Source organism: Bemisia tabaci, chromosome 2 (assembly GCF_918797505.1).
Source record: "Bemisia tabaci chromosome 2, PGI_BMITA_v3".
NCBI lineage: Eukaryota > Metazoa > Arthropoda > Insecta > Hemiptera > Aleyrodidae > Bemisia > Bemisia tabaci.
The window spans coordinates 56404632-56421303 of record NC_092794.1 but is presented as its reverse complement, the minus strand read 5'-3'; the positions used below and the strand labels follow the sequence as shown (position 1 = coordinate 56421303).

At 33.9% G+C, this 16672-nt stretch overlaps 2 protein-coding genes across 7 annotated transcripts in view; one reads left to right on the top strand and one right to left on the bottom strand.

Moving 5' to 3' along the window:
* The window catches only part of LOC109034236 (uncharacterized), a 151323-nt gene extending 143539 nt beyond the window's left edge, over nucleotides 1-7784 (top strand). The window contains exon 9 of the mRNA XM_072295908.1: nucleotides 361-7784. Within this exon, the coding sequence (XP_072152009.1) occupies nucleotides 361-584 (224 nt within the window). The 3' untranslated portion in view covers nucleotides 585-7784. The remainder of the gene's footprint in view (nucleotides 1-360) is intronic.
* baz (par-3 family cell polarity regulator) overlaps nucleotides 7472-16672 on the bottom strand; it is a 59769-nt gene continuing 50568 nt past the window's right edge. For all 6 annotated transcript variants that reach the window (XM_072295905.1, XM_072295900.1, XM_072295901.1 and 3 more), the window contains 5 exons: nucleotides 16101-16287; nucleotides 15073-15288; nucleotides 14328-14452; nucleotides 13591-13754; nucleotides 7472-12555 (listed from right to left, as the gene is read on the bottom strand). In XM_072295905.1, the coding sequence (XP_072152006.1) occupies nucleotides 12377-12555; nucleotides 13591-13754; nucleotides 14328-14452; nucleotides 15073-15288; nucleotides 16101-16287 (871 nt within the window). In that variant the 3' untranslated portion in view covers nucleotides 7472-12376. The remainder of the gene's footprint in view (nucleotides 12556-13590; nucleotides 13755-14327; nucleotides 14453-15072; nucleotides 15289-16100; nucleotides 16288-16672) is intronic.

The following is a 16672-nucleotide window of genomic DNA, read 5'->3' as shown; positions in this document are numbered from 1 at the left end:
GATTTTTGACACATGTAAAATTATGATGAAAAGATTATGAGGAAACAAGTGTAGTTTTTGTTTTAATTCTAACCATGTATTCTGACCTGTTGCTGATTTGACTTAATTTCTGTCAGTTTACAACACCTATTTTCTTAATCCTATCTTTAATACATTCTTAATTTTAGTTTTCCTACTTTCATTTTGCCTCAGATTAAAATTTTAATTACCTTGTTCTACAAACCTCGAAAAATTTGGGTCGAAAAACTCATTGTAAGTTTTTTTTGCCGGTCAACATAGCTTGTTTGTTCTTTTTTTTATGCTTAGAATCACCATGAACAAAAACGGAAGAATTTATCATGTATTCTTTTCTGTTCCCAGCAAGCACCGAAGATGGTGTGAACACGGAAGTAGAACACCTAAAATACTTCAACAAACTGGCGAAAGGTGCGTTTGTGTGTAAATTGTGCGGGCGAATTGTTGGTCATATGAAAAACCACTTCTTGACGCACAAACCAGAAATTCACCAATGCCCCATTTGTTTCTGCACATTGACAAGACGCAGCACACTCCTCCGGCATTTCAGGCTCAAGCACAACACATAACACTGTTGCGTGATGATGATCGAGCTCAACATTAATCAACTACGCATCCAGATTGAAGGTCAATAGTAGTATACCTTTTTATTACATTCTAACCGTACATTACCACTGGATTACCTCATATCAGCTTCAGGGATTTAAAAAAATATATATATATACATGAATATGTTGGTTGTGAACATAAGTTATGCAAAACTTTGGCCACCTTTTTGCAAACTCTTTTCACCAGGGCATCCTTAACGGTAAATTGCTACCTGATTTCATTATTTTTTTTCTTTTCTTTCTTGGGTCAAACCTCAGGTATATTAATGAGTCTTTTTAATCCTTTGTATATTTTCTAACAGTTTCATGATTTCCTGAGTAGATTAATTTTAAAATTGAAAAAAAAATCGTATAAAGTTATAAATGAGAAAATTAATTTACTTGGTGGTAGATGTGTTGGTGGCAAAATCTACTTTTAGGCGAGGCCCATTTTATTACTGGGCAACAGGCACTATCTCTGCGGATCTGGTTTTGCCAAGATTGATCAGCAAAACTAGTATTGGATAGCTATTGTTTAATTCAATCAAAACAAGTCATTGGAACTGTTTTAAAACAAGCTTTTTATACAGAGTTTAACTAACTTTGTATACTTTTTTTAATATCATGACTCCAGGCCGAAGAAGTAGGTACCTTCAGGCTAACAAAAGGTTGTGTCAAAATATTTCAGTCACTTTAGTCCTGCCAATGAAATGTCATATTCAGAGGAAACTGGAGTTTTCTATTGTTTAGTTTTTTGTGAAGTAACAGTCAGCCAAATTAGAGTCAGCATTGCCTCTGTATCTCAATCAAAGATGATTCGTATTTCCTCCTAAAAGTGGATTTTTCCACCCTTAGATATACCCCTCTGATTCTTCCTTAAGTTTGCTGAGCACCCGTGCTTAATTAGTTTGTACTTTCTTCTACTTTAACTCTCACTGTTATATCTGTTCTTCATGCAATTTAAACCAAGCAGAAGCTTCCTATCTGCAAAATAAGCCAGAAATAGTAGCTCCTCGTGGCAAAATGTACTCCATTCATTACAGAATTGCAATTATCTAGCCCAATGTAGTGGACAGTCGGGTCTAATAAAAAAATCTAGATGGTCGAGATATCCGCCCCCTGATGTTCACGTTAGGATCCAAACTACGCTTTTCTCATAAAATATCAGATGGAGTTGAAACCTGGTCTATTGTAGATGCTTGCAACACCATTTATTATTGCACACCTTGCGCAAATCAATTGGTGGAAATTGTACTTTTACGGTTACAGTGTAGATTTTTATGAAAATTTCCAGAAAACTTGGGCCTGATGATTGAAGTTCTGTTGCATGATGACGTACGTCATGACAATTTTGAATTTTTTTTTTCCCCGAGTCATGATTATGATTAGTCATACTCTCGGTGGTAAAGTCGATCAGCATGATAAATTTTTGGCTCAGCATGATATCAATATGATAACATACTGGCAAGGAAAACGAGTATGATACCAGCAGAATATCATAACAATACCATACTAATATCATAAAAGAGAATCGGCCAATTCACATCATGATTCCATGCCAATCGACTTTACCGGGGCTTTCAACTTTCCAAATATGATATCAGAGACTCTCTATACATGACTGTGATTTCTTGAAATACGAACTGCTCAAGCATATTGCATGATTAATTCAAGATGAATATAAATTATTCAAAGTGTTAAACATCTTTTTTATGTGTTTTCTCCGATTTGAGAAGTAAATTTTACCTTAAAGGTACCTTTCGCTCGTTTAAGTTTTAAATGTTATGAAAGAGGTTCGAAATCCCTGTTTCAACTTCGTGATAAATTTCAATGATTACCCAAGGCTAACCAGGTTTTTCTCCTATTTTGTAATTTTTTAAAAAAATTACTGTTTTAGTTTTACATTTTTTGTTACTTTGCAAATCTCAGGAACTAACGACTGTTATTTGCAGTGGTTAAGTTATAAAACAGCTTTTGTTGCAGTGGATTTTACCTTGTTATGTTCAGTTATCAGTTTCAAAATTTTCCTCTATGTTTCAATTGTTTATAGGTGAAGATAAAATCCCTTTTAAATACAAAACTAGATGGAGATTAAAGGTTTCTACCTTTAAGCCAAATGTTATGTCCTTTGCAAGGTGTCCTAGTTTCAACTTGCCAGACAGCCAAGGGTCATTCCATTTTCACACAAAAGAAGATATTTTTTCTTTCTCTTTTAAAAGTCTACTGGTTCTTAAATCATCCCTTTTAAGCTATGCAGCCACGTCAAATTAAATTATTACCTCCTCCTCCCCCCCTTCCTCCCAAAAAGAGAGGAAATAATGACTTGCTTCTTGGTTAGCTTTGATGAGAAAAAGGAGGTCCTTGAGTTTGACGTAAATCAACATTCTATCAACGCATCCCTCTTTCATATGTAGATGTTTTTTAGATCGAAAATAAAATTAAAAAAATATGATAACCTCAATCTTCAGGTCTCGAAATATTATTTTTTAATAAACATGGATCATTTTTTTCAGTTGCGACGACACACAATTCCACCTGCTATAAAACACATGCAGTAATCTGATTCTAAACCCATGTTATCAGGATAAGAATTTCACTTCGTCTCAAAACATTGACCCTTGAATTTTAGCAACTGAAACTTAGGACACCGTGTCTGGTCAAGGATTAAGATTTCTTTTTATATTTTGAAACTTATAAGATTGGGATCTGCAAAACGGCGATTCAAGCCAAGAAAATGTGATAGATTAAAAAGGAATGAAAAAACTATGATTGAAGTATTTATTAGTTATTTAAGTATTTTTGAGAGGTCGAAACTGCTTCTATTAATCAATTTTTGTAATCTTTGTTTTACGGTATACCTTCACCTTCATTGTGATTATTGAACAACAAATTGGATTAAGAATTCAAGCTTTTCAAATTTAAAAAAAAAAATCCCAAGCTAATCGTATTACCAGGAGGAACTTGTCAAACATTTTTATACTAAAAATGTCCCTGATTTTTCTTCCGATGATTATTGACCAATAACTAGTTAATGTCTCTTACATTTTGCCTGAAACAGTTTCCTTTATGTTCATTGACCATTATCTTGACAATTCTCAATCATCATTAGCAATTTAATTTTGTTGTTCTAAACTTTTGAAAGTTGTACATTGTTTTTAGGTATGTATTTTCAGTACCCCCGTATTTTAAATCTTGTTAGTGTTAAACTGAATTTTGCTATTTGAAAGTGCGCCAAGTCCTCTTGTCCCCCCCCCCCTTCCCTCTTTTTTTATTTTTATTTCCTAATAGCCGTTTGCCCAATAACATTTTTGACAAAGTTTTACCAATCATATAAACTGCATTGATTTACAAACAATTAAATTTTTATTATTCTTCAGGCTCATTTGAACTTCCGGTTATTAGCTGTTTTCACCTTCATTTGATTCTTGAAAATTACGTCCTTTCGAATGGCATTATTCATTTCCTTCGAGGAGTTTTTACGAAGTTTTTAAGTTTAGTCTTTACTTTTATATTTTTATATGGCAAGCTTCCAACTATTTGTTTTTTAGTGTATTTTCCGAAGAAAATATTTCATTTTTTACCTGATCAGATCATATATTTTCTAGAAATAATCTACATAGACATCACATAATTATCTACCTCAGTTAAACATTTACAGTTACGCTATCTCTGCTTTGAATTCTTTTTCATAAGGAAGTGGTATGTTTTTCTTTTTGCTCTTTCCTTTATTAGAATATCTCCTTTATAGAAATCTGTATAAATCATTTTTAGTTACAGGTATTATTTAAGGATCTTAAAATATGAGATCTTTTATTTATTGAAAGTGTGTTGATGTGTGCTCAGTTTCCCATATCACTTGGTTCAGTTAATCTTACTTATTTTCAACCGCAAAAAAACCATGACATTAAATTGATGAGGAACCCAATTAATGCATTAGATCCTTTAACGTTTTGGAAACCAGAAAAGTCAAATGTCAGCATCAGAATTTTAGTTGCAGATGAGAATATCCACAGAAGCATAGGTAGAGCAAGACACTTAGTACACTCAGAGTGCTTATGAGCCCCAAGAGCAATGGTCTTAGCGAATTAGGTAGCTCTTGGGAAGGCCCTTATACGAACACTTTAAGTATTTGCTTCCCAATGTTGGAGACTTTAAGATGATCATGCCGTACCTTCCACTCATTTTTTTCTTCTCGCTCTAAATCATCCCATTATTGCTGTCAGAATAATGGACAATGTGTTTTCATATTCCCTGCTCAAAAGGGAGAGTTTGACCTCACTTATTTGGGGTGAATCCCACTAAAGATAACCAAAGCTGTGGTGTTTCAGGACCTAGAAATCGAGAATCCATTATGGCAAGAGAAATCATTAGGGAAATTAAGGAATCAATGTTTAGAACTGGGAGGTTTTTCCTCTTTCCGCTCAGAAACTATTTTGATTTTAAATTTGAAGGTTTAAGGATGACTTAGCACTGATAATCAGCAGGAAGATGAAAAACTTCATAATTTTTCTCTGGACTGCGGAAAGAAATCGAGGTAGTTTTCGTCAAAAGTATCCAGGAAAATAGAACAAAACTTTGGGGCCTTATCAAAAAATTTACCCCTGAAAATGAGGGAATGAGAAAATTGAAGAAATCCAAACACCATGGTCAAGGCAAAACGATTGTTTTAGGGTTGACTCACAGCTAAACCTCCGTCCTCAACCTTGCAACGAGGATTAGCATCTATGATAAAATGTGGCCTGTGCCCTGGGGCCCAGCTTGTATGCATAATGTAAAGAAATCTCTTGGCACATCTTCATCTATGATACACATGGCTCCTTTGAAATAATAATCCAAGTGTGTCATCGTGACGTCAGTTAGTTTTTAAGATTTGAACCTCAGGTTTATTAATATTTAATAGATAACTCATAGAAGCAGTTGGGAGAATGTGACTTCATGACTGATTAGTGAAATTTCTCAAAATGCCATACAATGGTGGTTTCAGCATTAAATTTTCAGCTACCGCACAGTTATCCCATCTTCCCCCTACTAGACAGATATTCTGTACACCCACCATCATCTTTGTTGTATCTGCTGAAAAGCCTTTTCTATAAAGAAAAAAGAAGTTCCTTTCCTGAGCGATTAATTTCAATCCAAAACGATCAACTGGAAACATTAAACTTCTTTAGCCATGTTTTCCTGGGTTAATCAAATCTTGTAACCTTCCCCCTCCCTCCTTACTTTACTTGTGCATGCAAATCGCTATCTAAAGTACTCTCCAGTAGTTTAAGAAAGCGGGCTTTGGAACATGCCATGCTATCGGGTAACCTTTTCTGTGGTATTTTATGCAATTTTCTATCTCATATTTTCCTATGTTATTTGGCTTTGAATGGCAAGGAGGATCAGGGAGAAACTTCAAGAATCCTTTCTATAAAACTAAAGCGCACAGCACCAGTTAACTTATAACACATAATTCAATGACCATTATCAACATTTCAAAGACTGCACATTTTTTTGCTACCTTTGCATCAGAGATATTTTAGGTCAACGCTCTAATCATACTATGTTGACCAACAACTTTGACTGTCACTGTAACATATGAGTTGCCCTCTAAAATGGTCCATAAAATAATTTGAAACTCGCCTCCCGTTCTCGTTAATTTGGAGTTTTCTCAGGTTTTGACTTTTGATTTGTTCTGTTATTATTTTTCTTTTTATTTTTATGGACTTCAAGTCCTCCCCAGTTATCTTCCAAAATATTTCCTGTAACTTAGCTCTTAATTGTACATGATTTTCACTGTGTAATACTAAAAAAATGTGAACTCATAGAGAGATGCAAGCTGTATGCTCAAATTATTTGTTATTAGTATTGCTCTCAGGAAAAATTACGCCTTTATCAGTTTGTTTCTTTTTTTTTGTTTGTTCTTTTTTTCCTTTGTAAAATCGATATTAAAATACTCATGAACTCGCTTAATTTGTTTTAAGTTACTGCTTATCTCAATCATTAAAATTACCCTTCTCTGAATTCCTGGTCATCATTTGCCATACTTGAATCAGTCAGTCTTCAGACTACTAATATTTTCAATCTCAGCTGATTTCTGGCTAAAGTACGATATAAGTTGATGGATAATCCACGAGCTATTAGCATGAGGGAAAATGTATCCTGAGAGTGATGTCAAAATATGTAAGAGAAATGTTTACCTCCTCTCATCTTCACGAATTATCAATGGTATTCAAAAATGCGAATCCAGGTTGGAATGTCTTAAAAGAATTGCGCAAGTTTTATTTCTTTTTTTTTCAAGTAAAAACCAATCAGTATTTCTCAATACTTATTAGGATTTTTATATTGTATTTTTTGTGGAACAAAAAAAAATCAGGAAATACTCAATTTCTCCTCAGAAAATACAAAATAAGCGTAACTCGGTTGCGGAGTTTCAAAATCTTCACTCCGATTATACTTTTCAATAGGAAACAGACCAAAATTTTAAAAAAAAATGATGTTCAGTAATTTTCAATGTAGAAAATCATAGATGGTCTGTAGAAAATAATGTATAACAGCGAGTCTACAACGCCTCAAATCAATATACGAATTTCTGCAGTTACACCGACAATATGTTGGTAAATCTGAAACATCTCGTTAAAGAGACATGCTTTTGAACTTTCATCAGCAAAATGTGATCTTCATATTTTTCACGATATCACCAACTGATGTATCAGTAGAAATAACATGAAGGAAACACTTGAATAATTGGTCTTCAGAAATTTGTTCCATAAAAAGAAAACAAAAAAGAGGAGTAAAGGAAAATGAGCTAAGTATAATAGTACTAAAAAAAGGAACAGTCGCTATGGATCAGTGCAAGGTTAGAGAAAGATTTAAAAAATAATCACCAATACTTTTACAAGATTATTGCTTTATTTAATGTTACAATATTAAATTATTTGAATTGCTTTCATAATCTTATTCATGGAAAGAAAATTTTTGAAGTCCTACTTTCACTCTCGCCATACACGCAGTCACACAATAAAATCATACACAAGATAAATTTCCATTTCTTTTAAAAAAAAGGAAGAAAAAGAAAAGTAGTATTGTACAAAAACCTTTCTACCTCCATCAACATGGTGAAAAGGCAATGCAACTCAAATTTGAGTTTAAACCTGCACAAAAGTTAAACAAATGGTAATGATTCATTTAAAAATAACGAATTAGAAATAAAAGTTTTTCTCTACGTAACAATTGAATGTACATAGTAACTTAAAATACATTCTGGATAATTTTTTATACTTTGAAGGCAATCTAATTACATTTATTTTCTTTTGAAGGGAAGATGAGGATTCCGAATAAAATTGTTCACTAAGCTATGACAAGTACAAATAGGACGGATACAATTGCAAAAGCTTCTGATAATAGTATCAGCAACCTAGGAAAAATTGCTAAAAATTTATGATGGCACTTTAAAAAAAAGGCTTCAAAAATCTTTCTACTATCAGGAAAAGACATTACAATTCTTTCAACTAGTACAATGGATCACAAGTTGTTTTTTTTATCAAAGAAGATGCTAAATTGGAAAAGATATGTTTGAAAAATTAAAGACTGAGACGAACACAGATAGAATAGATTCACTGGCATTGATAAGAGAAATACATGAAGCCAAAACGGCAGCATTTCCATACATAAGAAGTTCCTTTTAAAAAAATTTCAATTCCTTTCAAATAATAAAACTGGATTTGTCGGAAATATTAATACTGCTTAGGTTAATGGAATGTAGAATAAGAGGAGATAATAAAACAGAGATCACAATTTCAATAATATCACTGGTTTCTCAGCCGTTGACGCATTTCAGGGAGGCACTGATTTTAGCTGAGCCTCAAAGAGTTGAGTTCCAAAGGACCTGACCTTCCTACTGGTGAAGGAAGTATAAATAATGGATGCGGAACTTGAGAAAAAAATCTACCTCGATTCATTCACACTTTTTTGTTTTACATGAAACTCTGAGCAACAACATACATAAAAAAACTTCAGTAAGTTCTCTTCTCTGCAAAATTGATTCATGTTCCTTAAAAAAAGAAAAAAAAGAAGAAAAAAAAATTAGGAATAAAAATTTGGCAATGAGATATGTGGTTTTCTAGTTTCACAATCAAAATGATGATGTCTTGAAATAGCCTGGAGAATAAATCAAGGTGTTCTCTCTTTTCTGGAAACAGCTGTCCCAGACTTCCAAGCTTTTCCACACCAAAATTTCTTTAACTCCATGACCTTTCTACAGATATTAATCTCAAACTGGTAACAATAAGCTAAGATCATTTTAACTAATTCAGCAAGTATGTACAATTTTGTTTTGAAAGTTGAAGTTACCAATGAACTGATTACTCTTCTTAACATTTCAAGCAATTCATATTTTTTCCAGCTTTAGCTACTGAAAAGAATGTTCTACTTAGGACTGGAATAATATCAAGGAAACAATGAGATGAAACTTCATTGGTGCAGGTTTATAACTTGTATTACATTTAAATTAAATTCAGGGAAATTTCTAAACCGACCATGTAGTTTCCAATTGGTGCACCCTTCAAAACTTTTCAGAAAAGACATGGTCCTTTTTCTGAAACATGATACATGTTGGGAATGTTAATAACAGGATAAAATAGATCAAACTTTTAACATACACAACTGCCACCTTAAAACACAATGAGGCACAATGTGATTACAACGGAGTATGCGACAATAAATAATTGCAACGAGGAATTATGTTCCAAAATTGGAGGGGAAGTCAAGCTATTCTGAACGACTTATGATGAAAACAGAACTTTAAAGTTGTAATATGATTCCATTGCATTTGAATTGTTTCCCTCAACTAAACTTTAACCGAGTTAGATGATGAGAAATTAGTTATACTGTAAACCCTGATGTTAAATTTATCATTTTCAGATACAAGTCAGACAACCTTATGGAGACAACAACAACTATATGGATTAGTTTTCCTCTCTGTTCTTCTTTTTAAATGTATATTATTTCTTTCTCATGTCCTATTAATAAAAATGTGAGTATTTTGAAAAAGGTTGCAAAAGTCAGCATTGATGCGAGAATACAGTTAATCCACCTGATTTCTACAAACCCACCGGCAAATGTACATTGTACAAAGCCATGCATTCATTTCCGTCTTAATGCTTTGAATATTTTTCATCTGTTCCCTGCTGCAAACCCTATTACTAATAAAAAAAGAAGATACAATGATGAAAAAGAAAATTGAGATGAATTGTCAATGAAATGTTGATCGCTCAGATCAAAACTCAGCGTCTTGCAAATAAGACTACACATAAAAAAAATGACTGCAATGAGTCTTCATACGGCTTCCAATGCATTGCGATTGGCTCATATAAATGAGCTTCCTTAGAAAGAAGCATTCACAGCAACTAGTAATTCTTACATGTAATTAATACACAAATAAATTTACAAACTTGTCAATTAAGATTAAGATGTCTATTGGACAACAATTTAAAAATATGACACGATTCAGGCACATTCTCAGAGGGAGGAAGGAGCATTCAGAAATCAGCAATATTTTATACAGTTATGATAACAGTACAACCTTGTCCTCTCCCGTCTTCTCTTAAAATAAAATTTTAAATTTCGCACAGCACAATGAAACGTAAAAGAATGGCAGAAAAAATTGAAAAATGGGCTTGCAATAAGATGCTGAGAAAAACAAATTGATTGGCAACATGGAGGTCTGAGATGGGCAAACTTCAAGGACCATCAGAAAATTTGAATTTGAAATCTAGTATTAATTCAAAAACAAATATGACATCATACAAATTCTTAAAGGCACTAGTGGAGTAACATTTTTCTTACTTGACCATTATTTCATTTACAATTTTTTCGGAATGCAGTAACAAAAAGGAGATGTTGTTAGCTACAAATCATCTTTTAAACCTTTCAGATATCTTTGCGTGTAGGCTTATACTTCGTCTCAGAAACCAAATTTTTTGGTTTTAACAGTCGACTTGGGAAACTACGCAAAAAAAAATTTAAAAAAATTGTCAACACCAATCAGAAATCGGCATGACTAAGCTTGTTGACCAATTACAAATGCTTCTTAGAGACATGATTGGGGAACAGATATTGCATCAAAGTTTAGAAGAGAAAATATTGTAAACAATTTTGGCTTTGATCATTCTATGGGGCGATTAAGGCCTTTAAATCTGTAGCATTGTCAAAAACAGTTGTAAAACAGGACCTATCCCAATGATGATATATAGACCAAGAGATTTTGACAGGCTCATTTTTCCTTGCAATAATTTTCATCAAACAATAATTAATACGTCTTTTGAATTATTTAAAAAAATTTGTCCTGTTCAGTTTCAAATTTCCTGATGATGGATTGAAAAATAGTATGTTAGCCATATTCATCATTCAAAACTTAACCAACAAAGAGCATTAGATTCGTGGAGGTAAAATTGGAAGGATTTAATTTACAAACAAAAGTTACAAACAAATTTACCAAACACAAGTGAAAGGATTTCATAGAAAAGTACAGAGCATTAAAATTTAATACAATGAAATCTGAAACTGGGATCAAATAATAATAAAAGAAAGAGGAAAAAAAAAGGTGTATCAAAGATAATAAAATTGGATGATCCATTCAAATATGTGGCGAGGCAAGTAGGGAAAGTGCACACCAAAAAGGGAACTGTTTCAAAATTCCATTTTCAATTTTTAGACGGAGCAAATTTTCCCTACTAGCTTGCCAAGAATTTTCTATAAATTAAGGTAGGAAATAAGCTTTCCTTGAGCATTAATTTCAATAAAGCAAGAGTTAAATCATTTTAATTTTCTCTTGGATTTTAAAGTATCAAAAAAACATACATTCAATATACTCGAAGACACAGATGGTGAAAATAAAAAGAATATTTTCAGGGTATGTTATCAACTGTATGTACAAAAAAGAAAGGAAAATTTTGAGATAAAAGCTATGTAGAGGTTAAAATTTGTTTGAACAGAGTCAGTATTATTGGAAAAAAAAAAAAAATAAATAATAACAGGGAAGCTCTTTGGCAAAACAACCCACATGACAACGTTTTGAGAGCAACGTTACAATAGGAGGGGACTGCAATTCTTTCTCCCAAAATCGAATCTATTATGCAATATTTTTTGGACCAGCTATTTTGAATAAAGTTACAAACCATTATGCTGCAAAACTTTATTTTTATTTACAAGATAACCCTGAGGTTCTTAGCACCACACTGCACTACATTCTGTAAAAGGTGCTTTGTAGCACAATCATTTCTAACTGTATTCTATTCTGTATTTTCAAATTTTTGCAAATTCTTCAACACTGCTTGCTTGACACAGGTGACGATTGTTGTATTGAAAATATTTAAAACATTTATGAAGAAAAAAATCACCATGAATGCATGCTTTTCTGATAAATCTATGGAATTAAGTATCTCAAAAAAGACTAGCATGGAACCAGTCCTTTCTGAGACTCCAAATTAGAAAAAATTATTGAACAACAAGATGTTTTTAAAGTAAAAATTCAATGGGAGAGCTAAAACTTAGCAAGTTCTGGACTAATATATAATCAGCGGTCATTAAATCATAAAATATATCTGATACAAAACTAGAGGAATAATTTTCGTGTTGAATATCCCTCGGAGTTGATATTCTGGTAAGCAAAACGATCAACTTACTGCAAACTTAATACAAAGCAGTCTTATTTTATAGTAATCTCAGGTAACAGTCTCTCAAAAGCTGCAAAGATCCACCAAATACTCGCAAAGGCTCTACCGAATGCGTGAATGCTATATTTTTGGCCCGTTGATCGTTGGCGAATGTTCTCGTATCGTGACATGAGTGACAAAAGGTCCATGTTGCTTCCGCTGGTAAATCATATGGTTCTGAGGTACTTTTTGTTGATTGTTTCCATAATAATTGCTGTACAGTTGATGCTGCCTTCCTGGACTATGAGAGTAGTTTTTAGCTGCAAAATGGAAAAATCTGGTTAGTTATGTGAGGAGAAGGAAACAAATCGATGGTAAAGCTACCAAACCGTGGATCCTAATTTGCATCCTTGCAAATCACCTGTCGTGTTTCATCCAATAGAAGGAGACCTCATAATCTTTCAGCCAAAGTACCACGAACGCTATTCTTGCTTGGGCACTATGTTGCCACATTTCTCGAGCTTGTAAAATTTTTTGCGAAAAAAGTAGTGGACAGAATCGCTAGGAAATTTTAAATCAAGATTAATCCCTGAAATTTTCGATTCATGAAAGTATCTGCAAAAGTTCTAAAGAAAAAATTAAAAATATGTTGAGATATACAGCAGCATAGCATCTAACTTTAAATGATGCCTATGATACTTTGTCCGGAGGGTAATGACTGAATAATCATTTTTACATTTTTGCACAAAATTTTGGTTCATGTGGTTCATTTGTCTTCTTTCTTTTGGGAATATTCTCTAAACATTTTGCACAAAAATGTTGAATGATCTCAATTTGAAAAAAATAAATTTTAGCACTGTGATCTCTTTTACCCAAAACAGTCACTACTAATGAAATCGCCGATAGCTCTGTTGTAGCCCAAAAGTAACGGCTGCCTAAGTGGACTTTTAATAGATTAAATGGCACAAAAGTTGGATTGAGCGCATTAAAAATGTTTAAAGTATACCCCAAAATACACACTTTGACATTCAAGCAAAAATTGAAGAGATTAAAGAGAATTTATTAAAATTTCTTTTCATTTTTATTTAGATTGTGCATTTTCATTAGGCCCCTATAGGATAAGGGCACTCTTTACAGCTCCAAAAATCTAATTGTGGAGTAACAGTTATGCACATGGTTGATAGGGGGCGCTGTTATTGTCGCAATCAACAGAGACCAAAATTTGACAGGTTTCAATTTTGCTGTTTCCTTACCCATCTTTCTAGTATAGCAGGAATAGTTTAGTTAGAACATGTTAACATGCCTTACTTTTCAAGATAGGTAAGCATTTAAAACTGAGGAAAAATTGAACTTACTACTAATGGACCCAGATGGCATGTGATGACGTGGGAGAGAGTTGGAGTTGATATCAGAGTTCATGAGCGATTGAACACTTTCGTATTCGTAAAAGTTTGAAACCGGTCGATGCGTCAGCTCTTTGGGCTCCCGCCTTTGCGAGTGGTAATGTTGCTGCCGCCGACTGAAATGAAATAAGGACACAAATTAAGAAAAAACAAATAGGTACGCAAATCATAATCGTCAAAAATGATTATTCATAAAAATTTACATCTTTCAGCCATATACAGTTGATCAGAAGCTTCCGGTCCTTAAAATGCTGCGTTCTAGAAGACATCTGTGAAGATAGATCAATGTGCCTCATGCAAACATTTATTAAATAAAAATGAATCGAGAATACAATCTTTGAAAAGAGTTTGGAAAACTTCAAGGTAATTTATTGGCTGATTTGGATGTTACTTTTTACGTAAGTATTATCATTTTATCATTGCTGACTTTGCTGTTGTTTTTGACACTAAACACTGCCGTAAACTTATTTTGAAGAACAATACACCATGAGTAAAGCAATTTTGACAGGGCCGGTGTAGTTTTATCGATAGAGGCATTAAATCAGAAGTTGTTATGTTGAGGCTTTACTGTAATTTTGAAATTCAGCTCTCGTTAGATGACGATGTTAAAAATTTGGCATAAGTTAATTGACCTCAAAAAGTAAACATTTTTAAATGCTGTAAATGAAGAGGACTTGAAAGAGGCTTACTTTAAATGTTGTTGGATTTCTTTGTAGTTGACATAATGACTGAACTGACGACAGTCAGCGATGCCAGATCTGCTCCCTGGTCTGTTGTTTATCACGCCTTCATAATCATTTCCTTGCTCCAATCGCTGCTTGGGGGGAGGAAACAACAAGAAACATAATGAATAATAATTTCAATACGCCTGACAAGGTGAGGGGTCTACAAAATTCCTTGAGCTCTCAGCTGTGAGGTGATTGTTGAAATTTGGTAATTGTCCATTGGACAAGACTAACCTGTGGTAAACTGAGGTCATTCAATTACCTAGTCTATTCCCTAGCCGCATGCCCTCTTGTCCATGCCTTTATTGGGCTGAGAAATTGACTGGCTGTCAGTCACTAAGACGATGCTGTTATTCTGTCGATTATTAGGTATAAAAGACACAGAAAAGAAAGAGTTACACACATATGGAAGGGAATTCACAAATCACATGATTCTATTCCACCTTAGTTTTGTCTTATCTAACAAACAAATATACAATTTCAACAATCAGACTACAAACTTGTTTACAAATGGACCATTCGAATTTTTTTTTCCAGAGAAGCCACAAAATGTCCTGGATTAATGATGTAATGTACATCAGGGTTGCTGTAAGAAATAAAAAAAAGGTTGTACATTGAAAAGCCCCAATAAAAGTTTATATTGAAGTGACCCGTAAATCGTTTTCTCTGACAATAGGTTTGAGTTAAAAGCAGAGTAAGGTCAGCGCACCTGACGTAATGCTTGATCGTAATGTTCCTCTCGTTCATCAAGAGGATAGTGGCCCTGTCGCTCCATATGACGGCGTTGATGCTGTTCCCTCAGTTGCTGGATCCTCTCTGTGCGCGAACGTGCTTCCATCCCTCCGTCCATTTTGTTCACGTTATTCCCATTGCTTGATGAATAACTACTGTTCAACTTGTCAGTAGGAGATGTCTGCATTGCTTGCTGATTTTCACAGAAAAAACAGAATAAACTTAATTAATAATACTGACATTTTCTCTTGTTTCTTGGTTCTTTCATTGTTCAGGACTAACAGGCAAGGTACAAAATGAGGCATCACAATTTTTTACTTCTAACCCTGTCTAGTGGCCCATTTTTTGTTGACTTCATCTATTATGAACTTATATAGGACAGATATGCTCCAGATTCATCTAATACATTCCATGCTAAGCAAGTTAAAGTGACTCTCAAGTACAGATGTTGCCGAACAGATCTTCTTGAACAAAGGTTTATTGCTGTCACATTCCATTGCCAAGAAAACACTATCACGCAAGACGCAATGGCAGGGAACATGTTAAATACATGTGACTGATGAAATTTACTGCAGCAATTCTCACACTAAACTTAACCAACAAAACTGCAATATGCAAGGTGGCTAAAAAAATTTAGAATTGACACTTCCTGACCCCCCCCCCCCCAAATTTTAAGGAAATTCCTGACCTTTAAGTTGATGTATGATGATTAATAATAATTTCAAAATTTTTTGGTCCAAGTGGGAGACAAGCTGAGTACCACTTATAAAATTTAGCCATTTCGGTGAACGAGACTTTACCCTGAATTTTCCCAATTTCCTAGCTTTTCCTTAGCTGTAGCCATCCTGGGTTTAGTCAGAAAAGCTCTATGTAGCCGATCAAGTTAAAAATTTGCATTTCTAGAGTCACTGACAGGTGATGTTCCAGGCAACTAGTCATGAGCGATGAGCTTGCCACGGGCTAAAAAAGCAAAAAATAAAGGTTTATGAAAACAGGGATACTGACTTGTTGTTGCTCATTTTGTTTTTGAATGAGCCGCTTGTATTGCTCCTGGATTCTGATCTGTTCTTCGCGGGCAGCCCTCCGAGCGTTTTCACGCTCTTCTTCCAGGGCACCTCCTGGCTCCCTACTTCCAATACCAAGATGGGAAGCTGGTCCAGACGAATCCATGGATTTCCTGTGTTTCCCAAATCTAGAAAAACATGACAGTTTCATAATTGCAGCAAATAAGTACTAAACTGGTAATTGAAAAAAACAAAAGCTTAAAGAGTAATTCTGAAAAAAAAAATAGTCATGTCGATAGATTTTTATCACTTGCACATCTACAAACTTGCATGCTATCATACTATTGCGGCTGAGTTTTAAGGTGATTTAGTAGCAATTGCGTCCATTAACATGTTCCTCTTTCCTACAGATGCAATTAAACCAAAATTTTTGACAGCAAACACTACAACTTCACGCAATTTACGATATTAAAATAGTGTCATTTATTCATTTAAGGAGGGGGGGAGGGAGTCTCATACGAAACCACAGACAGAATTATTGATATAAAAGCAGCATCGAACAAGGTGTTAAAT